The following is a 19151-nucleotide window of genomic DNA, read 5'->3' as shown; positions in this document are numbered from 1 at the left end:
CCACCCTCGACTCAACTACCCCTCGGACTGGAATCCAACCATGTCTGACCAAACAACGCCCCTTCCTGGCCGGCTGGACCAAGCTCCCTCGACGAACTCAAGCTCGAAGTCTTGCGTAACGCTCTCCCCCCGCGACATGGAGTTCAATTCGATTTGGACCCGGCCCCAAGCCCTGCAAGACGTTGTGCCTTTTGGAACATTGTATACCATATCTCGCGTGTCCACCTCCTCGCCGCGTTGGCCCTCGAAGTAATCTACAGTCAGAATACACTGAGATTCTCCATATTGCGAGAGCTGAACCCCGCTCTTCCGCCCGTGCATTGCCGAAACTTTGTGCGATATTGGCATGTCCTTATCGAAGTGAACCACGTCCCTTTCGGCGGCCTGGACAAGCTAGCAGCCGCGTTTCCCAACGTGCAGAGCGTTCGGGTCAACATCCATCCGTATTAACAGGCAAGTTTCGAAAAGCTGGTATTCAGCAAAGCCATACTGCGGGAACTGGAGAACATGTCTGTCGTACACTTCCCAGCGAAGAGCCTTCATATTACGTACCACCCAGCGAGAATACCCGGATTCTCGCATGGGCGCTCCGTTGAACTGGATGAGTTTCAAGACCCGAAATTGAGCAAGTTGTCGATTGTTGAAGGAGGGGAACAGTGGTGCCGACGCCGGATTCTGGAGTGGGATGATGAGAAGCGGAGGAACGTCGAAGTAGAGGTCCCGAATGCAAATCCTGGGAATGACTACATATTTACGACCAAGGAGATGCGGCGCTAGTGAGCCTGCGAAATGGCGTAAAGTGCAACCGATGAATTGGAACGGACGGTAGGATCGTTCGAAAAGGAAACTGGGTATATTGCCGATGCTCTCAAACTCCTTGTATGCAATGCAGAAATCTCCAACTATTCTCGCCATTCTTTCGCGCACTTGGTGCACTTGAAAATGTTAGTGAATGCCCTGTCCAATTTAAAGCTTGACATACCTTGTAAAACGCAGTCATAGGCTCATCAGCACTACGAATTTGCAGCTGATACCAGTACGCTTCGTCGTTTCTGCACTTCTCGTTCGGACATTGTACTGTGGAAGGATAAGTAGCCACCCGTACAACAACATCTCGTCGCATAATGTGTGAAGCGTACCCTGTGTCTTGTCCACGTTGTCCCATGCGCCCTTGCCTCCCAAGATGTCTTCGACTTCCTTCTTCTTCATGTACTTGCGCTCAAAGTAGCGCTTATTGATGACGAACTGGTAGGGACAGGTGAGACATTCGAAACGGTTTTCTCCAACGTTCATTTCGGTGTTGGGATCGCCTGGTGGGACTTTGGAGACGCGCAGCACGTTGCTGCATGTTGGGCAGACTAAGAACGTTAGTGATGTGTTTTGCCAAGTTCTGAAATGACGTGGGAGTCTATTGGCGGACTCACAGAGCAACATGGCGTCTAGATGTCGAGCTTGAACGAGGACGCGACTGACTGGACTTCGCGGTCTCAAAAGTTATGGCGGGACCTTGGGCCGCTAGCGACGCAAGCGGATAGTGCGGGGCCAGATGCCGACGCAGCGATGAGCCTCCGCCGACGCGCAATTGTAAACACTGTTTCACTTTGCGAGTCCAGTGTGCCGGCTGTTTTCAGATTGATCGCTCGTTGACTCTCCTTCGCTATAAAACGGCCCATCCTGCTAGAAGTTGACCAAACTATTTCGGACCACCTGGCTGTGGTCCCGCATAAGACAAGGATCTCAACAGTTACTCCCGCGGCCCTACTGTGCCCAAGTACCTTTGCTCATATTCAACAAACCTCACAATGGCGGACGAAGAGGTTTGTAATACTACACGAGTTCCTTCTGAAGTACTGCTGACATGGATCAAGGGCGCATCCCCTCGCGAGCTCATCTTCGAATCATGCCGCCGCAACAACACAACCCTACTCGAAGAAACCCTGGAAAACGTCGCGTCCTCCGCAAAGAAGTCCGGCGGCAAGCCCACTGAACTCATAGCACAGCTGCTCAACAGTGCAAGGGACGGTGTAGGCAACGGCGCTCTTCACGTGGCAGCAACAAATGGAAGCTGTAGGCTTCACCAACACGATTTCAAGTACAGAAAAGACTAACAACCCCCAGACGAAGTCATCGACATCCTCCTCGACCAAGAAGGCCTCGAAATCGACGAAATCGACCGCATGGAACAGGACACGCCCCTGCACAAAGCCGTCCGCTATGTAAACTCGCTCGACAAGTCCGACTGGGCAGGCCACGGCCACCCCATTGTAGAGATACTGCTCGACGCTGGCTGCGATCCCAGGATACGGAACAAGGCGAAGCTGAAGCCCGTGGAGTTGGCGGACCCCAGGAATGCGGAGCTCAGGAGCATATTGCAGAAGGGCGAGTTTGCTATGCAGGCTGGTGGGGATGTGGTGGAGGAGGATGATGATGGGCCGACGGGGAGCGCGAGTGATAGTGATTGAGATCATGGGGAAGAGGGAGGACGATGAGAGGGTCTTGCGCATAGGCTTTCAGCATGCCACTGTTCGGCGCGTGCTGCCTGAAGTCCTGGGTATATTTCTTAGAAAGACTCCTCGTGTACGTAATATACACTGCATGTCACTGATTCCAACATCAGACTGCGACTTCTGCGCCTGATCACTTGCAACCCACTCCTTCGTCGCACAGTCTCGACCCTCTGAAGCGCTTCTCGGTGTCGCATGTGCCCTGGATTGTCGCGCGTGGTGTGTCTTGCTCGTCATCGATTCATATCCTCCATCCACCGTCCTCCAAGCCTCATCAGTCCTGTTGCTACACCCACTCATCAGCCGCATTCCCACACCACCCTACCCACTCAATCACTCACCTCAGGCGGCGGTCCCACCGGCCTAACCATCCTCTCCAACATCTGCACCCTCGTAACCTCCCTCGGCTGTCCCAGCCCAATGCTCATATACTGCAGCAGCGGCGGGTGTCCAATATACGAACTCATGCTATCGCGCTGCATGTTGCTCATCCATTCGAACTTGGTCGTGTCTGCGGAGCCGATACCGATGAAGCGCGCCTGTTGCGCTTCGAGCTGCTGTTGCGCGCGGAGTTTGTCGGCCATTGCGGTGGTATGCGATGGGGAGCGTGATTTGGCGAGCGGAAAGTTGTGTTTGGTGGAGTCGCGAACATGGCGCTGCGACTGCGGTGATCTTCTCGGGAGTCCGAAAAAACCGCTTAGTCAGGCACCGTTCACTTCACAGACAGCTCCACCCACGCGTCACAAACCTCACGCACCAAAAGACGCAATGGCACACCTAACACCCTCCCGCCCCCTCACCCCTTCTTCGGAACCCAGCCCCGCCGCCCCATGCACCGCAAACGACCCCCCACACTCCCAACCCGTCGTCGACTTCTCCCCCGCAACAGTCCCCTACAACGAGTCCTTCGAGAACGAGCTTATGAACCTACTTCTCAATCCACCACCCACCCCATCCGCCCCCACACCCCTTGACCCCCCAATGATCCCTGCCTCATCTCTCCCCATACCCCTCTCCTCGCCCCTGCGTACCCACCCATCCCCGATCCCAGGCCTGTTCCTCACCCACGCGAACGGGTACCACACGGGCGGCCCCGGTCCCAGTTCCGAGACCATACGGGCGTTTGCGGAGAAGGTGGCGCGGGAGTGGGGGGTGGATGTTCGCGATACGGAGGGCGTGAGGAGGGTGATTGAGGAGAAGGTGCAGGAGGTGCGGGAGCGCATGGGGGAGAGGGAGAAGGCGGTCAGGCGGAATCGGGAGGTGGACGAGGAGTTGGAGAAACTGAGACTGCAGAGGGATGCCGAGGTTAGGGTTTTGGAGAAGATGAAGGGGAAAAGATGAAGGGGGGAGAGGGAGATGGATATGGAATTATGCTACAGCTGGTGGACGGCGCTTGCACTGGGCGGAGTATCACGTCGCGAGGAGGCAGAGACGCGCTGAGGTGATGTACGAGTATGTTTAATTGGTATGGTAAGTGAACTTTAACGTCCGAAGGTTCAACGATCAGACTGACTAACCGCCGTCCCAGAAGTATGAGACGGCGAACATGTCTACGAAGAGAAGAAGGATAGCGCACCACCATACCAAGCGTATACCCAGCGTATACGAACAGCCCTAGTTGTACAACATAAACAGAAAAATATAAACATACAACAGTAAAAGCACCCTCATTCCTATCAAGTATCCCTACTACTTCCCGTCCCATTCCTATCGATCCCAAAAAGCGGCACAACACTGTCTCCAATCCGTACCACCTCGCCTCTTGGACTTCCCATGGCCGGCGTATTACTTGGACTTCCCATGGCCGGCGTATTACTCGGCCACGCCCACAGCGCATCGAAATCGATCTGTTCATCCTGCCCACTATCTTCAGAGTGCAGACTCGGGACCCTAGTACCGTCCAGAGCCGACAGGTCTAGCATCGTGGAAAGCGACGGTGGTTTAGACAACGGTGTGTTCATGGAGTTGGTGGTAATATCGAAGGACGGGTCTTGGATGATTGGTGAAAGGTGTACGGAGAAGTCAGTGGGTTGCGAGACATGACGCGGCTGGAACGATGGGGTAGGTGAACTTATTGGGGCCGTTTCCATGCCTGGGTAGATGTGTATAGGAACTTGGTGGAGATGAGAAGTTGCAGTCATGGGGTTCGTGGTATTCGCCAGACTGCCATCGTTCGGACCCTGCTGCTGATTCGACATGGGTACGCCATAGAGCTGCGACGATATGCTTGGCAGAGTAGTATTGTCGGTCATGGTCTGCTTCCTCCGCATTCGCTGTTGTGCAACGACGTCGCGGTAGGCGCTGAGAATGTATACAAGACGACTGGCCTGTTGATCACTTTCGCCGCAGTAGTTCATGATGCTGATGGCATTGACAATGCATGTGTCTGAGGCGTCTACACGGTAGAGACCGGCAAATTCGTTAGATAGGATGACGAGTGCCGCAGCGAAGAGGAAGTAGATGACAGCTGGATTCCGCCGCGAGAGGTGGCCGGCATCAAAAGCATTCTGTACGAGGAGAATGGTGTGTGTCGATGCTATCACACAAGCTTCACTAAACTTTTCCATGCGAAGGTATGGTCGTGGTCCCCGAGTTGCGCTTTGACCGACTTGTCGTTGTGTCTCTAGATTCAATATGTAAAGGAAAAATGGACGCGTCAGCAGAACGATAGAGTGGCAATAGAACAGGTTGACGTGCAGGATCGCAACGCCTTGACTCGGCGAGGCGTTAGCTGCCTGCCGCCAGTGCAGCATATCGGGCAGCGACCGTGGCCATGACTTGCAGATGTCCGCGATCTCTTGAGCAAGGCGAGTGCTTATCTTCCGTTGCTGGTAGACCTTTTTCAGTATCGTTCCGATCACTGAGCAACTCCGGACAGCAGCCTCCAGTGCACGAGGCCCGGTTTCATTGTGACCTGGTCTCGAGTGTATGCTAAGGTTGACTGATTCGACAGGCTGTTCGGCGGGATGAAGAGCGTCACCTGAACAGTCGTCGTCCGATATTGCGGTTGGTCGGCCTAGAGAGCACGAAAGTAGGCGGTCAATAACAAAGAGTGATCGCCAAAGATTCTTGCGGGACAACTGCTCTTCTTGGCTAAAGATCGCCATGGTCTCTTCTCGGTGGAGACCGAGAGCGTAACCAGACCGTACTGCCATTCCGAGTGGTGCAAAAGCTGTGTTTCGCTTCGATTTGGCAAGCATGTACACAGCCATCAAGAGCAATGCCTGCACTGCCCAGAAGTCCTGATCCTCGAATCCAGTCATGGGGTCGTTCAGGCTTCTCGCATTCAGATAGAAGACCTCGGCTCGATCAAGGTGCTCGCTCCGGAGCTTGTCAACTATCAGCGCCTCAGGACTGCCAGAAAGTGGTGTTGCCATGGTCAATCCGATGGCAAAGACAAGGTTTAGCAAGCATAGCCAGGACGACTCCACGGACAGCGGATCTGCGTAGCAACCACTCAGCTGCTCCATGAAGGCATCGCGCTCGAAGACCTGCAGCAGTCCATGAGTATTGATGAAGAACGCTTCTACAAGCACGTGGGCCGTCTGTAGATCGGGCAGGACTTGGGTATGACGATATCCAGGGGGGAGGGAATATTGCCCTTCGACGATCTTGTGCCGCCGGGGATCTAGATTACATTGTCAGTATTCACATATTCAATCACACCAAATGCTTCGGTTCATCTGGAACACAGGTTGAGACCTTGTGAGTAAGTGCATCAAGCAACAAGCAACAAGAGGTGCTTAGCGGCATTGTGGAGTACGAACCATTGGTGAAGGGTGATGAACCAGCCACGGTCTCAACCATCATCCTCAGCAGCTGGAGGAATGACAGTGTTGCCGAGTCACCAATGTACAGAACCCGGCCTGTCGGGTCCTGTAGCATTCTACTCTGGCTGTAGATGACAGCTTCCTCATCAGGACCGCTGTTGACGGTAGTAGCTCGTGAAGGCACGACATGACGCTGGTCTCCGTTGACATGGTTGCTCGGTGGTACTGCACCGCTAGACAACTCGATGGTTGGTCTTGCTCCTGGTGATTTGAAGGGTGTCTCCAGCTTGACTCCCGGTGCGTTCAGATGACCCGAAGACGGATGCTGAATGACAGAAGATCGACGCCCTCGTGCTGGGAGCGGGGATGGATGACTTTGGTCATTATTGCTGGGCGTATTCGACGTGGATTGATCGTTGGCTAGTGGGCTGTCAAGATCGCTGCCGTCGATCGCTCGCCGCTTGTTTGGCGGTCGACCGTCAGGAGAAGAAGGATCCCGGTCCGTGTATACGCAAGTGAATTTTCGCTGGCCAACGTGAGCAAACGCCACAATGTTGAGTACGTGATACGTGACAGACTAACCTTATCGCAGGTGTTGCAGGGGCATAGACCATTACACTTTTGGGGTGTTAGCCGATGTCTGGCATGACAAACTTGACGAGTAGCAGCGCTGCCAAAAAAAGTAGTGGAAGGCCCAACGAAAATTTGTGCTTGTATAGGGCCGAGTACGCGCAAAGCACCCGAGAGTACATCCGACAGACTAAACAGTCTGAATTGCCGGCAGTGCGACAAAGAGAAACTCGGCCAACTGTCGAAGCCATGGGGGACTAGCAGGGGTCTTGAAGTCGCAGCATTTCCGTGTATGGGCATCAGATCCACATGTCTCGAGATGCGCTGAGGAATGGAGGCAACTCGCTTAACACGTGAAACGATGCGTATAGCAAGGGCCAAGGAAGCAAGCGTAAAAGTGCGTAAAAGTGCTCAATACTCGCCTTCTGCTTTCTTCGCTTGCAGCTCTCGCATGCCTGGGCGGTGCGCTGCCTTTGGTCTGCGAGGCAACACGTCAGCGCTCGCAATTCGTGCGTGGCTCGTAGAACATGCGCATCTTACCAGGTGGGACCTTTGGACGAGTCATCGTAAGTCTCAGGGCGTCGCGGCCGCGTAGCGATCACGTGCAACGTTGCAATAACGAGTCGTGTGGGTGCTTTGCCGATGAGACGGATGGCGACTGATCGGATGAGGGACAAGACGACAGGCTTGCTACCTTGCGATTGCGCCCATGTGGATCACGGATGGCTTCGCGAGTCGCAGGAGCACCTCCGCGGACCTGACTCGTGACTGCAAGTAGTAGATTGGCGGTGATGGATACACTGGATGCACTGGATGCAGACAATGCTGAAGAAGCGTCTCTAGATGCAAGTCCCCCTCAGAGCTGGCTACGCTCGTGCCCAAGATGGGGTCTGTCCGCGGATCAAGCCGAAGAGACGCCACTTCGGCTTCGGGTACCACTGCCGATCTCTGCATCGCGAAATCCGGCGGATCGTTCACATGGCCCCCCGTACTCGCTGTACCCTTGGCCGTAGGGGTGAGCTGATTGCGCCCTTGATATGCCGTACTTCGCCACGGCCAGACAATTTTCTGGTCACCATGCGGCTAAACGGTTCTGATGTGATCCACCGAAGTTCTGGCTCGAACTTATATGACCCGTGGGTCTCCTCATGCTCCTCGGCCTCTAGTAAATAGCTAACACTCCGCGGAAGGCTGGCTCCTTTATTCTATTCGCTATCATCCCCCTCTTGTGTGGCTGAGGCTTTCCTTCAGCCGTCTTCATCAACATGACACCTTATCTTGGTGAAAGCCCTGAGAGGACGCTCAGCAGCGATGCCTCACAAAGCAACGTACTCCTCTCCGGCACTCGCTCGGCCCTGCAACAACTACTGGACAAAGCCGAGGATCATCTACCAGCAGAGAGCCTGCCTCACATAAACAGAGTCCAGTTTACCACAGCTAACACCGGATCTCCCTACTTTCCCAGTCCTCTTAAGCAGACGGAAGCCATCTCAGCTCTGAAGGCGGTCGAAGCCGGAGTAGCCTCCGCAATCGCAGATCTCAAAGATGCCTCAAGTGTACGAAAGATCAATGTCGACCTGGAACGAGCCACCGCATTTCTCTTCTCAACGTACCTGGCTACCGTGGGAGGCATGGACAAGGCACACCCAAAAGTTAAAAAGTTACTTAAAGGTAGGCGCTCTTCACTGCGTACGCCGTGGGGAAATCTCTGACCTTGCTAGATACCGATTTACTCAAAGCACAATCAGTACTGTACCGGAGACTATCCGCTAACCTTTACGAGACCAAGAAGCCGGGAGAGTATTTCCATCTGCATGGCTCCTTGGAGGCCACAAAAGCCCTCAACATGATCGGACTAGAAGGACACAGACCAGATCTTACCGACTACCATGAGTGCATCAAGATTATTGAGGAAAAGGTCAAGCAGTACACAGCTGATCAATTGGAAGAGATGAATTGGAAGATTAAACAGGCCGGCGTTACTTGTTTGAAATGGGAAGATTTCCAGATTACTCAACACGGAGAAGAGCTTGTTGAACAGCCACCATGGAAGGTCGAGTCATTGGAAGCAGATACCCCGCCAACACCGTTTCCCTTCGCATCTTCACGCGCACCGAAGCCGCAGATTCTTTCCGGTATTCGCGTACTGGAGCTTTGCAGAATAATTGCAGGGCCAGCCATGGGCCGTGGACTTGCCGAGTACGGCGCAGAAGTCATCAAGATTACATCACCGAACCTTTCAGATGTGCCCTTCTTCCAGGTCGATGCAAACATCGGAAAGCACACAGTCGACCTCAATCTGAAAGATGCTGGCGAACGAAAGATATTTGAAGATTTATTACAGTCTGCTGATGTAGTACTGGACGGCTACCGACCAGGCAGCTTGAATCGCCTTGGCTACGGACCACGTCAACTGGTAGAGCTCGCCAAGCGCCGCGGGCGGGGCTTCGTATATGTCAGCGAGAACTGCTTCGGCCACACGGGACCTTGGTCATGCCGGCCAGGATGGCAACAGATTGCAGACTGTGTGACCGGTGTTGCATGGGCCCAAGGTCAGGCTATGGGTCTGGACGAGCCCGTTGTACCGCCATTCCCCATGAGCGATTACGGCACGGGCTGCATGGGTACTATCGCAGCCCTTACGGGACTGTACAAGCGGGCCAAATTCGGTGGAAGCTACATTGGCACAACATCCCTGGTCCAGTACGACATCTACCTACTTGAGCTTGGCCTGTACGACGACCAGATGATGGCAAAATTGAGGAAGCAGCATGACACCGAGTTTTTCGGCCTGCGCCACCACGACTCGGTTGACGAGGTTGGAAAGCGAGCCCTGAAGACGATGCGCAGGACGCATCCCGAGTTGTTTGAGGATCGACATATGCAAGAATGCTATAGCGAGGGTTTCAAGGCCAACGTCAGGACAATCAGGCCAGTGGTCGACATTGATGGTTACTGGAACGGTTTTCTACGCAGCTCAAGACCGAATGGGTTCGACCAGCCGACTTGGAATAGCTGGGAAGTTGATGAGGATCTGCTCAAGGCGTGATACGGCAGCCCAACAGTACGACTTTGCTTCATTCAGTAATACCTTAATTGCATGTCTTTCCAGGCTGCCAGCACAGCATCTCCGGATACAACATTTTAATACCCTGCAATAATGTTCTTATTTCCATGCCAATCCCTACTCGCACTGTGCGTCTCCGCTTTTCTTCGGTCAATCTTCGTCCGTACTCAAGTCTCGCCCAGCACAAGAGAGATGATGCCCCGCCGCCCCCACAATCTGAAGTTCTTGCGCAAGACCACTCGGTGTACCTTCCGACAGACCGATCCATAAAACAGATCCACGTGCATCACCATTACATATCGCCACCCGCAGTCTCTGTCACAATCCTGTGTTCCAGAAGAAGTTCGCCATGCGACGCTAAGCTTGGCCGGCGAGCAAGCACAGGAAGCCTGTACCCGACCCTCAACGGCAGCCGATCATCTGGATATCGGCACTTTAGCCTACGGCGTGGCCCAGACCTCGGTCTCTTTCACATGGATATCAAGACCGTCAAGCTGCAACGTCCATGGTGGATGAATCCTGCCATGGCAATCTCCGTCCCAGCAGATGGGTAGAAGAGACAGCGCTAGCGGATAAGGTGCGGGAACGGCATAGTGCGCTTTCGTCACGTATGGCGTGCATGTGCCAAGTCGGTTGTGTGCAGATTCTCATCACGACGCGCCTGGCTGGACGTGTATACAGCCCACTTGCCTTGTTCCCCGGGCTCGCGATGAGGCCTGAGGTATGCAGGGCGCCTTATGCAGTGTGCTACGTGCTGTAGGAAGGTGTGCTGCGACGACATAGCACCGAGAAGATAAGCCCTGGCACACAAGGCGCATGCTTGCATCGAGTCAGGGCTGCGAGGCCTACGTCACTTGTAAATCATTGTGGAGGGGCTTATCGCCCTTAGGGATGTGGGTGAAGGATTCTGCATGTCGACAGTAGACAGCATAAGCTGTTGTTACCGAGCTCCTTGTTCTTTCTCATGCTGCCGGCGCTAGGAAGTGGTCAGAGACTTCGTACGCTCTCATGTCCGACATGCAGCTGCACATCGCATCTTCGCTACACTTTCTACATGTCATAGTCCTGTCACGGCAGCCCTATAGGATCTGCACAAGGCCTCTGATCTCTGCATCCACTCATCTCATCTCTTGACATCCACTTCATGGCATTATTCATAATCTGCTCAACATTTCTTCTTCTCAATTTGTCCACATCAGTGTGTCCAAGCTTGCTATGCCTGTCCTCAATATTACCAACCTCCATCTCGCTTGTCTGCTACCCTGCTCTCTTGTGACTTCGTTGCCGCTGCTACTGTTGCTGCCACCATGTCCGTCTGGTTCCTCTTGCCTCTCAGGAAGCTGTAGAGGGGGGTCTTAATTGTCTGCTCTCCGTAACTATCGTCGTTTCTGCCGCTGCCGTACGTGATACCTAGTTTCGCACCTCTAACTTTGTGGGAGAGGTTGTCATTCTCGCAACGGCGGTGATCGGATGCTCACACATTTGAGAGAAGTCGGTGAGGCGGCCTCGGTGTGTACTATCAAACGAGTTCGTCGTGCTCGCGGGGCCGCTTGCGTGAGGGCCGTTAGATTGTGAAGAGTGCGCGCGCTCCACAGCTCAACGCGAGCAATCCGGGGGCTGACTACCGACTAATTTCTATTGTCACTTGATTTCGTCTCTTGCAGTCGCTGTTATCGATTTCACGAGGTCGTCCATGTAGGAGTTGAGAGACGTGAGATCAATGTGCGCGCTCAGCAGCTCAACGCCCGCGATCCGGAGGCCAGCTGCCCTTTTGGTTCTGTAGTAGCTTGGTGTCGATTCTTGCAGTCGCTGCTGTTGAATTCGTGGGTTCACCCGTGTAGGAGTCGAGAGATGGGCGCTGAGTGTCTGCGCTCAGCAGCTCGTCACATGCAGCCATCAAGCAGTCTGCTCATCTGCTCACGTGCCAATGCGACGCCAGCTTTCATTCGTCCTGTGTATCTGTATTGAGCGCAAATTTCTGTTGTCACTGCTGCTGTCCTGGGTGTCAGCGCCGCAGTGCCTGCGCGCGGCCTTGCGGGCACAAGCATATGCTCACTCTGGCCTCACCGATGGAGGCTCTCATGTGGCAAGAATCATCACTGGTAGGATTTTACGTAGAATGTAGGCGCTCTGGTGCGCGACAGAGGTCTAGAAGGTCTTTGGGCGCTTGTGTGGCACTCTGGCCTTGGGTTCTTGCGCAGTGCGAGCATATCACATACTCGAGGCTTATGCTAATGCTCATGATATTGATAAATTTGACGCAATACAAGCCCTCATCGTAGCCTTGTTCATTGCCTCGTTGTGTTGTTGCACTCGCTATTCAACTGCACCATTTACCGCCAGTCAGTGGCTGCGTGCTGCTGTCAACTCGTGTCTACAGTGGCCGAGTATACGAGACCTCATAGTGATATCCAGAGCATGTTTCGAGAGATGGGTAGCAGCATTCAGGCACTTCTCGCGGCACACACAGGTCAGCGCCTTGCTTGCTGCTCTCCGCAAGACAGCATCGTGCAAGGTGGGTCCCTCACTCTCATGAAGCATCACGCTATCGGCTCAGCAAGTCGAGGCTCACTGTCCAGCACATCTCCTCAGTCTACCTGACAAGTTGCCTTATGGTTTGAAGCCCACAGGCGCGCAGAGAGGCTGGCTCTGAGCCCCCGAGGCCACTTTGAGCGCCTCAAGTTGGCTTGAGTTGATCTGTTTCGAAGCTGATATCACGTATGTCGATGTCATACCGAGTATCACATCACACAACACGGTTGCGAGCAATGGGCGCGTTCCAATACCTCACCAAAGGCGCCCTCAACTTCGCATTTTGCATATGTGCGCCCTCACTCTCGCTGCCTTCGGCTAATACTGCCCAGCTTAGAGGCCCGCCACAGCTTTCCCGACCCCTCCCCCGCTTCATCTTGCCCTCCCAGCGTCGGCCAAGGCTCGCTTGATACTGTGCACGGTCAGAACATGGTCGTCACATGACTTAGCGCGCCGCTAATCCTTAGTGCCTGAGGGAGGGTATATCAGCAGTCCAGGAGCTTGACTTGACCATATCTTTCCAACTTCTGCCCAAGAATCAACCAGTCCGAGCAGGTCCTCGCTCAACTCAACATTCTTCAATCTTCCTTACTTCATCAAACTTCTTCCACAATCACATTGGTCTTTGACCATGTCATCCATCCTTCACCCTCCTCGCCTTGGCACTTGGCATCAACCTTCACCCCAACCAACCTTCCATCATCAACATCCTTGATCAAGCTTCATCACCATAATAAGTCTTCACTCCTACAAGCTTCTTCAAGCATGCTCAGTCACCATCACCTCAATCACATGTCACCCTCGACATCAACATTGACTTGAGCTTCGACATCAGCAACTCAATCTCAACTTCAGCCAAGTGCCTTTGGCATCTTTGGTCTTGGAGTGTTTATGGTTTGTCTTTTTTCCCCTCCTTCGCCATTCTTCACCACTTTCACTTGACCTTGCTGACACCACCATCCACCCAGGTTCAACCACCACCACCATCATCCACCATGGACACTCCTCAAACCTACCACCTCCACCTTCACCCTCACTCTTCAATTCGATCTCCCATCCCCCCCTCCGACCGCGGCGAGCGACACTGTTGGCGCATGGATTTATTCACGGCTCTACTCACGAGCCCCACGCCTTCTGGCATCGCCACCACCACTTTCAGGATCTCTGAATCACATTCATGGTGCTGGAGGACAGAGCGTCTTTGCACGTGGCCTACCATGTTTGTATGCTTTCATCTCCCTACCTCAATCTTGTGGCGGCTTCGGCTCAGGTCAAACTTGATTGACTGGTAGAAGTGTGTGGTGTCGATTTCCTGGTTGGCGCTGGAGCTGGTGAGCAATCCTCTGGGCGAAATATGTAAGAGCGTGGAATTTTTTTTTGGCTGTTGGGCGCATACGATGACTTCGACTTCACAATCTCTTCTTCAACTTCGACTCCGCTTCTTCAATCTTCTGCATGGTTTGGTATTCTTGGAATGAGATGGTTTGCCTCATTATGGGTGCTTGAATCTTGGTCTGCAGCTATCACATTGAGAATGAATGATATCCTGCTTCACATCAACACTTTGACTTGTCTTCTCATCTGCCTTTGACTCCTGTGACGCTTCTCTCATGTTCTTGCCTTGCTTCTTTCTCTGCTTGTGACTTGGTGCTTCTTCTCTCTTCCATCTCAGCTCTTGCCATGGCGTGTCTCCCAAGCTTCCTCATCGTTGGTCACTTCAAGCTTTCAACCCATCACCCACCATATTCCTCCGCTACACCACAACATGCACATCCCCCCTCCCCTCTCTTCGCTAAACCTTGTCGCCCATTGCCAGTGCAAAGCCTGGGAACGAAGTGAAGATTTCAAAACTCACATCACCACCATCACAAGCACTCATCACACACCCGCGCCATATCACAGCACACACACAGCAAAGTCAGAACCACCGGCCCCTCTCATCTCAGAGCCAAATCCATACATTCCCAATCACATTCTACCCATTCCTACACATCCCTAACCCCCCGTCTCGGAATCTCCGCCTCCACCATCTCCAACCCACTCAAACTCGGATATCGCTTGCTAAACGCATCCACATCCCACTCCTCCCCCTCACCTGGCGGCCTCGTCTTCGTCGGACTGCCCGAACCCCCAGTCTGCAGATTCTTCGGTTTCGGGGGCGCGCGCGGCGCAGGGCCGGATGGTGCGCGCAGATTCATTGCTGGCGGGGCTGAAGCAGATGGTACGGGTGGAGGCATATTGGGCCTCACGGAGGATGGTTTGGCGTACGTGAGATCCTGCTGCGTGACTGGTTTGCGTGCGATTGTGGGAGGGGGTTGACGCAATGGCATTCCCGATTGATCCTGGGGGCGTTGGGGGAGGGGTTTACCACTCGTGTCTGTGTACTTGCCATATCCCTCCGCGGTGCGATTAACCTGTGTGGGCTTGGAGCTTTCGTCGAGGAGGTTCTTGACGCGGTTTTGGATGTAGGCGGCTTTGGTGGGGACTTTGGGCTTGCCGGAGCCCTGGGAGGAGATGCGTTGGCGGTACTCGGCGGCGGCGGCGGAGACGCGGCGCTCTTCTTCGCTAAGGCGGCGGCGTTCGAGGTCGCGGCGGACTTCGGGGGGGAGGTCGAGGGTTTCGTCGATGGCGCTGCGGTCGTCGTCGCTGAGGCCGCCGGTGGCTTCGGAGCCAGCGATGGGGGTGAGGGCGGCGTTGCCTGTCTTGGGGTCGATGAGCTGGTCAGTTGGGGTCAGGGGCGGCTGGTCGCGCTCGTGCTCGGGCGTCTTGTTGGACTCGAAGCGTCTGAATGCGTCGCCGAATCGGCCTTTGACAATATTTTTGGTGTTGCCTGCTAGCGATGACAAGCTGCCGCGCTTCACATGCTTGGATTGCGAACTGCTTCTGCGGTGCTTGTGCTTGTTTTCAGGATGATCTTCCCTCTCGATAGCTCGAAGGAAGTCGATACTCGATCGGACATTCTTCTCTTCTTCAGGTGAATCGTCGATTGCGCTTGAGGTAATGCGACGCTGCAATGAAGGCGCATCAAATTTGCGGCCTGGCGCCATCTCGCGGTCGCGGAGATAATCAAGGTTGCTCTCAACATACATACTTGCTGGTCGAGCGTTGGAATTGGCTGACTTCGATCGGTCCAGTGAGGAGCCAAGATCCATTGCGGAAGGACGCTGGCTTTCGAGGGACGGCCGGGTTGATGCTGGAGACTTTGGAATGGTCAGGTTCGACATGTGTGACTTGGATCGTGATTCTAACAATGGCCTTGTAGGTAGTGCGAATTCAGGCTTCAGGGAAGGGCTAGGCTGCGGCGACTTGTCAAAGGGACGAGGCGAGCTTAGGGTACGGTTGTGTTGTGTGGACGCTGGTACCTTCCATACTGGCCGGTTGTTGATGTCGGGTAACTTTTGCTGTGTCGGAACAGGAGAGGCGCGAGGCGATGTTTGCACGCCTGTGGAGACCATGCCTACGCGTTGAGCTACTGGCTGTGCGATGGCTGGGGCGGACGACCGGGGACTGTCCTTCACCTCAGAAGGCTTCGGTTTCTTGATAGATGCGGTTCTAGAAACAACAGTGGATGGCACATTTGATCGCGGCTTTGTAGGCGACGGCGCGCGGTCTGCGTTTGTCGTGGAGACTGAGGCAAAAGCATCATCTGCTAGTGCCTGCACAACGCGATTGTTCAAGGCCGGCTCGGTAGGCGTAGGTGCCTGCCCAAACTCAAACTTCTGACCGCGATCATGTAGTAGTGAGAACTCATCAAGCGAGGGGAAGCGTGACGCGAGTTCGTCAGCTGCAGCACGCCGTACTTGGACGTCCTGCGAGTCAAGAGCCGCAAATGGGTCAGAAGCGGTGCCTCGCATAGGAGAAGCACTGGGCTTCGCAGCCGGGGGCTGCTGAGCTGGCCCAGTTGGTCTACCCCGCCGCATTGGTGTTATGTCAGGTATCTGCTGGACCTGCTTGACAGGCGCAACCTTTTGTAGGCCTATCGTGGGAGGTGAAGCGACATCTGGCTCAGTGGGTGGAAGCTGTTGATTCCTTCGTGCTTCTGACTGCGTGCGTTCGGAGTAGATCTGATTTGTATGAGCATAAGAAGTTGGCGTGCGAGGTCCGCACATACGTCTTTGATGGGCACTGCTCGGTGTCTCATCGAGCACACCTCGGACACGACCTGATAGATGTTGGGGCGATGCTGTGGGCTCTCGCGCAGCATCCATCCTGCTCCATATTAGCCATGGTTTGTCGCTCAGACAGCCAACACCCACCTATGAGCTTCTTTATGCGGTCCGAGAACTGCGGGTATGATGGGTACTTGAATGTCGCATTCAGGATGGCCATCTGCCCCACCTCCTCAAACGGTGTTGTGTAGTAGCACAGCTTGTATAACAACACGCCTAGCGCCCAGATGTCGCTCTTCTCGTCAATCGGCTGCTTCCGGTACACGTCGATCATTTCGGGGCTGCGGTACTGCAGCGTCGTATGCCGCTGCACATCGTCTTCGATAAGCCGTCCCTCGGCGGCAGTTGTTGCGGCAGGTCTCGGAGGCGCAGTAGACCCGAAATCGCAAAGCTTGTAGATTTTGTTGCCTGAGACGGTGGTAATCAGAACGTTTTCGACCTTGAGATCGCGGTGGAGCAGCGGTGGCTTGAGATAGTGCATTGTCGCAACGCCTTCGGCCACATCGGAGAAGATGTGCAGAATCTCGGGCTCTGTCAGCCGGTGCTGCAGCCGTGTGTTCATGAAGTCGATTAATCCTCCTCCTGAGCAGTATTCCATGAGTAGGAACACCTCGTATCCCCCGCCCTTGAGTTGCGAAGCATGCGAGTCCATGTAGGTCACAATCTTGTGATGTCCTTTGAGCTTCTTCATCGTCTCCACCTCAGTCCGCATGTTTCCTAGTGCATCCTTGTCCGGCGCAGCGACTCTCTTGAGCACTGCGACGTCCGAGTTGCGGCCATCTGCCCTCGGCACTCTGACGAGATATACGTGTGCAAAGCCGCCTTCGGAGAGGTATCTCTCTATCGTGACGCGGTGGCCCCCGACCTGGACCTTGGTGCCGGGTGCGAATGTGCCGGGCGGAGCATTGGAGACAGCAATGGGTGCTGGAGCGCGATGTTGGGCCATGGGCTGCGATGTGGAGAAGGCGTTGTGGGCAAATGCCATGGCGTGGTTTGGGAATACCTGCGGCGAGCAGGGACAGGAGGCGGACTACTTGTTAGGCATAGAGAGCAGATCGGGCACGTAACAGAGGAGACTTGGGCTCTAGGCGGTGGTGTTGCGGTCTGGTAGCGAAGGCAGATGAACGGACCCCCGAGCTTCGAGTGGCCGCCGCATGGCATGCATGCATGGCATGGCGGTCACGAGCACAGCCACATGTTCAACATCACGGCTGCATTCGCTGTGAGTGTGCATGCAGCTCGCGAAGTCAGTGGCCATGTTCTATACTTGATCTGAACAAGCAATTCGCAGCTTCAGGACTACCCCTTTGCGGGCGTGCTGGTGTCCCATCAAGCTGTGGCGTCGAGGTGTGGCGTTACTTTAGCGTCAAGTTTCATCTTGTCTTATCGATTGTAGTGATTGGGTAGACTATTCCGCGACACCATGTTTGCATCAGAGTCGCCGAGTAAGGTCCAGCAGATCCGCGCTCTCAGTCTTCGAAGAGAATCCTCGGCTTGACGGAACTGCAGTGTATAATGTGGAATCCAGGTCACAGTCAGATGTGTTTTGCAGCCACGTCGATATCTTGGACCTGCTGATGTGCCGGCACCAGCATCTTACGTTCCGCAGCAAAAATCAAAGTTGAAGGAGCTAGTCTTTGGTTACCTTGCAATAAGCAGCTCTAAAAGTAAAGGCCGGCTTCGAGAATCGGCGCTGCTCTCGAAGCAGACAGAGTCACCCAAAGGCCAGGAAACCCAGTCTACTCGTCGTCCTCAGTGCGGGGTACACACTGTGCCATCTATTATGGGGGCCAACAGCCCAATCCAGCAGTGAGAATAGGCAATGTTCGTGATACCAAGACGTGACTGGGACTCTCACGAGCACGCCGAAGACGCCCAACTGCGGCATGTGACTCTACAAATGGACAACAGCGATACGAGATCAGGTGACACCGACGGCGACAGCTGTATGGAAGGGATGTGCGATGCGGCGGTTTCACGAAGCAAACGCAAAAGCAATGTGATCAAGGCAAAGCAGACGACCAAGGCCGTGCTGGGTCCCAAAAAGGAGCGCAGCAGAAAGAGCGCTAACGCCCCACCATCGCAGCCAACGACGGATGGAACCACCTGGGCACCTTGAACACGCACGGCATCCTGCCTCAACCGCGACAGTCTCTCTAGCCAATTCACTCCTTTCTCTCACTCCTATAATTCTGAACTTCTATAATCTGCCGTTTACTTGGAAGGAGCCAGCTGCAATCCCTCCGTCTGCACCTCCTGCTGCTCTGCTTACCGTGATCTGTTGTCGCTCGCGCCCTCTGCTCCGTCATAGCCTTGTTGGCGAAACAGTGCCCCGTGCACGTCAACCCAACTTGGTAGCGAAGACTGCTGCCATTTGCGCTTTCACTGCCTGCCACGCAACCAGATTCCCTGTGACGTCCCGCGGTGCAGCATAAGAGTGCGACTGGCCCACCACGAGCCGAGCCATACGCCGCCATCCGCCGCTATACACATTCACGTTAGCACTTGTACCTGCCACGCGCGACCACGAGCCCTCTAA

General features: G+C 54.4%; 10 protein-coding genes across 10 annotated transcripts; 5 read left to right on the top strand and 5 right to left on the bottom strand.

Annotated features, from left to right (window-relative positions):
• Positions 1 to 902: 902 nt before the first annotated feature.
• On the bottom strand, positions 903 to 1434 carry SNOG_11763 (hypothetical protein; the record flags this gene model as incomplete). The annotated part of the gene is made up of 4 exons (XM_001801949.1): positions 903 to 935; positions 983 to 1077; positions 1140 to 1358; positions 1425 to 1434. The coding sequence occupies 4 exons, from the start codon at positions 1432 to 1434 to the stop codon at positions 903 to 905; spliced, it is 357 nt and encodes a 118-aa protein (XP_001802001.1).
• Positions 1435 to 1802: 368 nt separating this feature from the next.
• On the top strand, positions 1803 to 2623 carry SNOG_11762 (hypothetical protein; the record flags this gene model as incomplete). Its single annotated transcript, XM_001801948.1, has 2 exons — positions 1803 to 2067; positions 2119 to 2623. 2 exons carry the CDS (start codon positions 1803 to 1805, stop codon positions 2460 to 2462), a joined length of 609 nt encoding a protein of 202 aa, XP_001802000.1. The 3' UTR covers positions 2463 to 2623.
• On the bottom strand, positions 2505 to 3137 carry SNOG_11761 (hypothetical protein). The gene is made up of 2 exons (XM_001801947.1): positions 2846 to 3137; positions 2505 to 2790 (listed from the first exon to the last, which is right to left on the bottom strand). Exons 1-2 carry the CDS (start codon positions 3086 to 3088, stop codon positions 2779 to 2781), a joined length of 255 nt encoding a protein of 84 aa, XP_001801999.1. The 5' UTR covers positions 3089 to 3137; the 3' UTR covers positions 2505 to 2778.
• Positions 3138 to 3272: 135 nt separating this feature from the next.
• SNOG_11760 (hypothetical protein) lies at positions 3273 to 3845 on the top strand (the record flags this gene model as incomplete). Its single annotated transcript, XM_001801946.1, has 1 exon — positions 3273 to 3845. The coding sequence occupies one exon, from the start codon at positions 3273 to 3275 to the stop codon at positions 3843 to 3845; it is 573 nt and encodes a 190-aa protein (XP_001801998.1).
• A 335-nt stretch (positions 3846 to 4180) lies between these two features.
• On the bottom strand, positions 4181 to 6484 carry SNOG_11759 (hypothetical protein; the record flags this gene model as incomplete). The annotated part of the gene is made up of 3 exons (XM_001801945.1): positions 4181 to 6030; positions 6272 to 6429; positions 6459 to 6484. 3 exons carry the CDS (start codon positions 6482 to 6484, stop codon positions 4181 to 4183), a joined length of 2034 nt encoding a protein of 677 aa, XP_001801997.1.
• Positions 6485 to 7958: 1474 nt separating this feature from the next.
• SNOG_11758 (hypothetical protein) lies at positions 7959 to 9893 on the top strand (the record flags this gene model as incomplete). The annotated part of the gene is made up of 2 exons (XM_001801944.1): positions 7959 to 8515; positions 8593 to 9893. Exons 1-2 carry the CDS (start codon positions 8110 to 8112, stop codon positions 9891 to 9893), a joined length of 1707 nt encoding a protein of 568 aa, XP_001801996.1. The 5' UTR covers positions 7959 to 8109.
• Positions 9894 to 10004: 111 nt separating this feature from the next.
• SNOG_11757 (hypothetical protein) lies at positions 10005 to 10465 on the top strand (the record flags this gene model as incomplete). Its single annotated transcript, XM_001801943.1, has 2 exons — positions 10005 to 10155; positions 10224 to 10465. The coding sequence occupies 2 exons, from the start codon at positions 10005 to 10007 to the stop codon at positions 10463 to 10465; spliced, it is 393 nt and encodes a 130-aa protein (XP_001801995.1).
• A 3133-nt stretch (positions 10466 to 13598) lies between these two features.
• SNOG_11756 (hypothetical protein) lies at positions 13599 to 13936 on the bottom strand (the record flags this gene model as incomplete). Its single annotated transcript, XM_001801942.1, has 3 exons — positions 13599 to 13655; positions 13687 to 13786; positions 13857 to 13936. The coding sequence occupies 3 exons, from the start codon at positions 13934 to 13936 to the stop codon at positions 13599 to 13601; spliced, it is 237 nt and encodes a 78-aa protein (XP_001801994.1).
• A 598-nt stretch (positions 13937 to 14534) lies between these two features.
• SNOG_11755 (hypothetical protein) lies at positions 14535 to 17597 on the bottom strand (the record flags this gene model as incomplete). The annotated part of the gene is made up of 5 exons (XM_001801941.1): positions 14535 to 14719; positions 14812 to 15607; positions 15815 to 16462; positions 16555 to 16652; positions 16700 to 17597. The coding sequence occupies 5 exons, from the start codon at positions 17595 to 17597 to the stop codon at positions 14535 to 14537; spliced, it is 2625 nt and encodes an 874-aa protein (XP_001801993.1).
• Positions 17598 to 18035: 438 nt separating this feature from the next.
• On the top strand, positions 18036 to 18731 carry SNOG_11754 (hypothetical protein; the record flags this gene model as incomplete). Its single annotated transcript, XM_001801940.1, has 3 exons — positions 18036 to 18057; positions 18148 to 18421; positions 18452 to 18731. 3 exons carry the CDS (start codon positions 18036 to 18038, stop codon positions 18729 to 18731), a joined length of 576 nt encoding a protein of 191 aa, XP_001801992.1.
• Between the last annotated feature and the right edge of the window lie 420 nt (positions 18732 to 19151).

The sequence above is a fragment of the Parastagonospora nodorum genome (assembly GCF_000146915.1).
Source record: "Parastagonospora nodorum SN15 chromosome Unknown scaffold_20, whole genome shotgun sequence".
NCBI lineage: Eukaryota > Fungi > Ascomycota > Dothideomycetes > Pleosporales > Phaeosphaeriaceae > Parastagonospora > Parastagonospora nodorum.
The sequence above is the reverse complement of the archived record's forward strand: the minus strand, read 5'-3'. Positions and strand labels throughout refer to the sequence as shown.

Coding starts and splice junctions, on each gene's coding strand:
- SNOG_11761 (XM_001801947.1), bottom strand. CDS start 3,088: ATGGCCGACAAACTCCGCGCGCAACAGCAGCTCGAAGCGCAACAGGCG.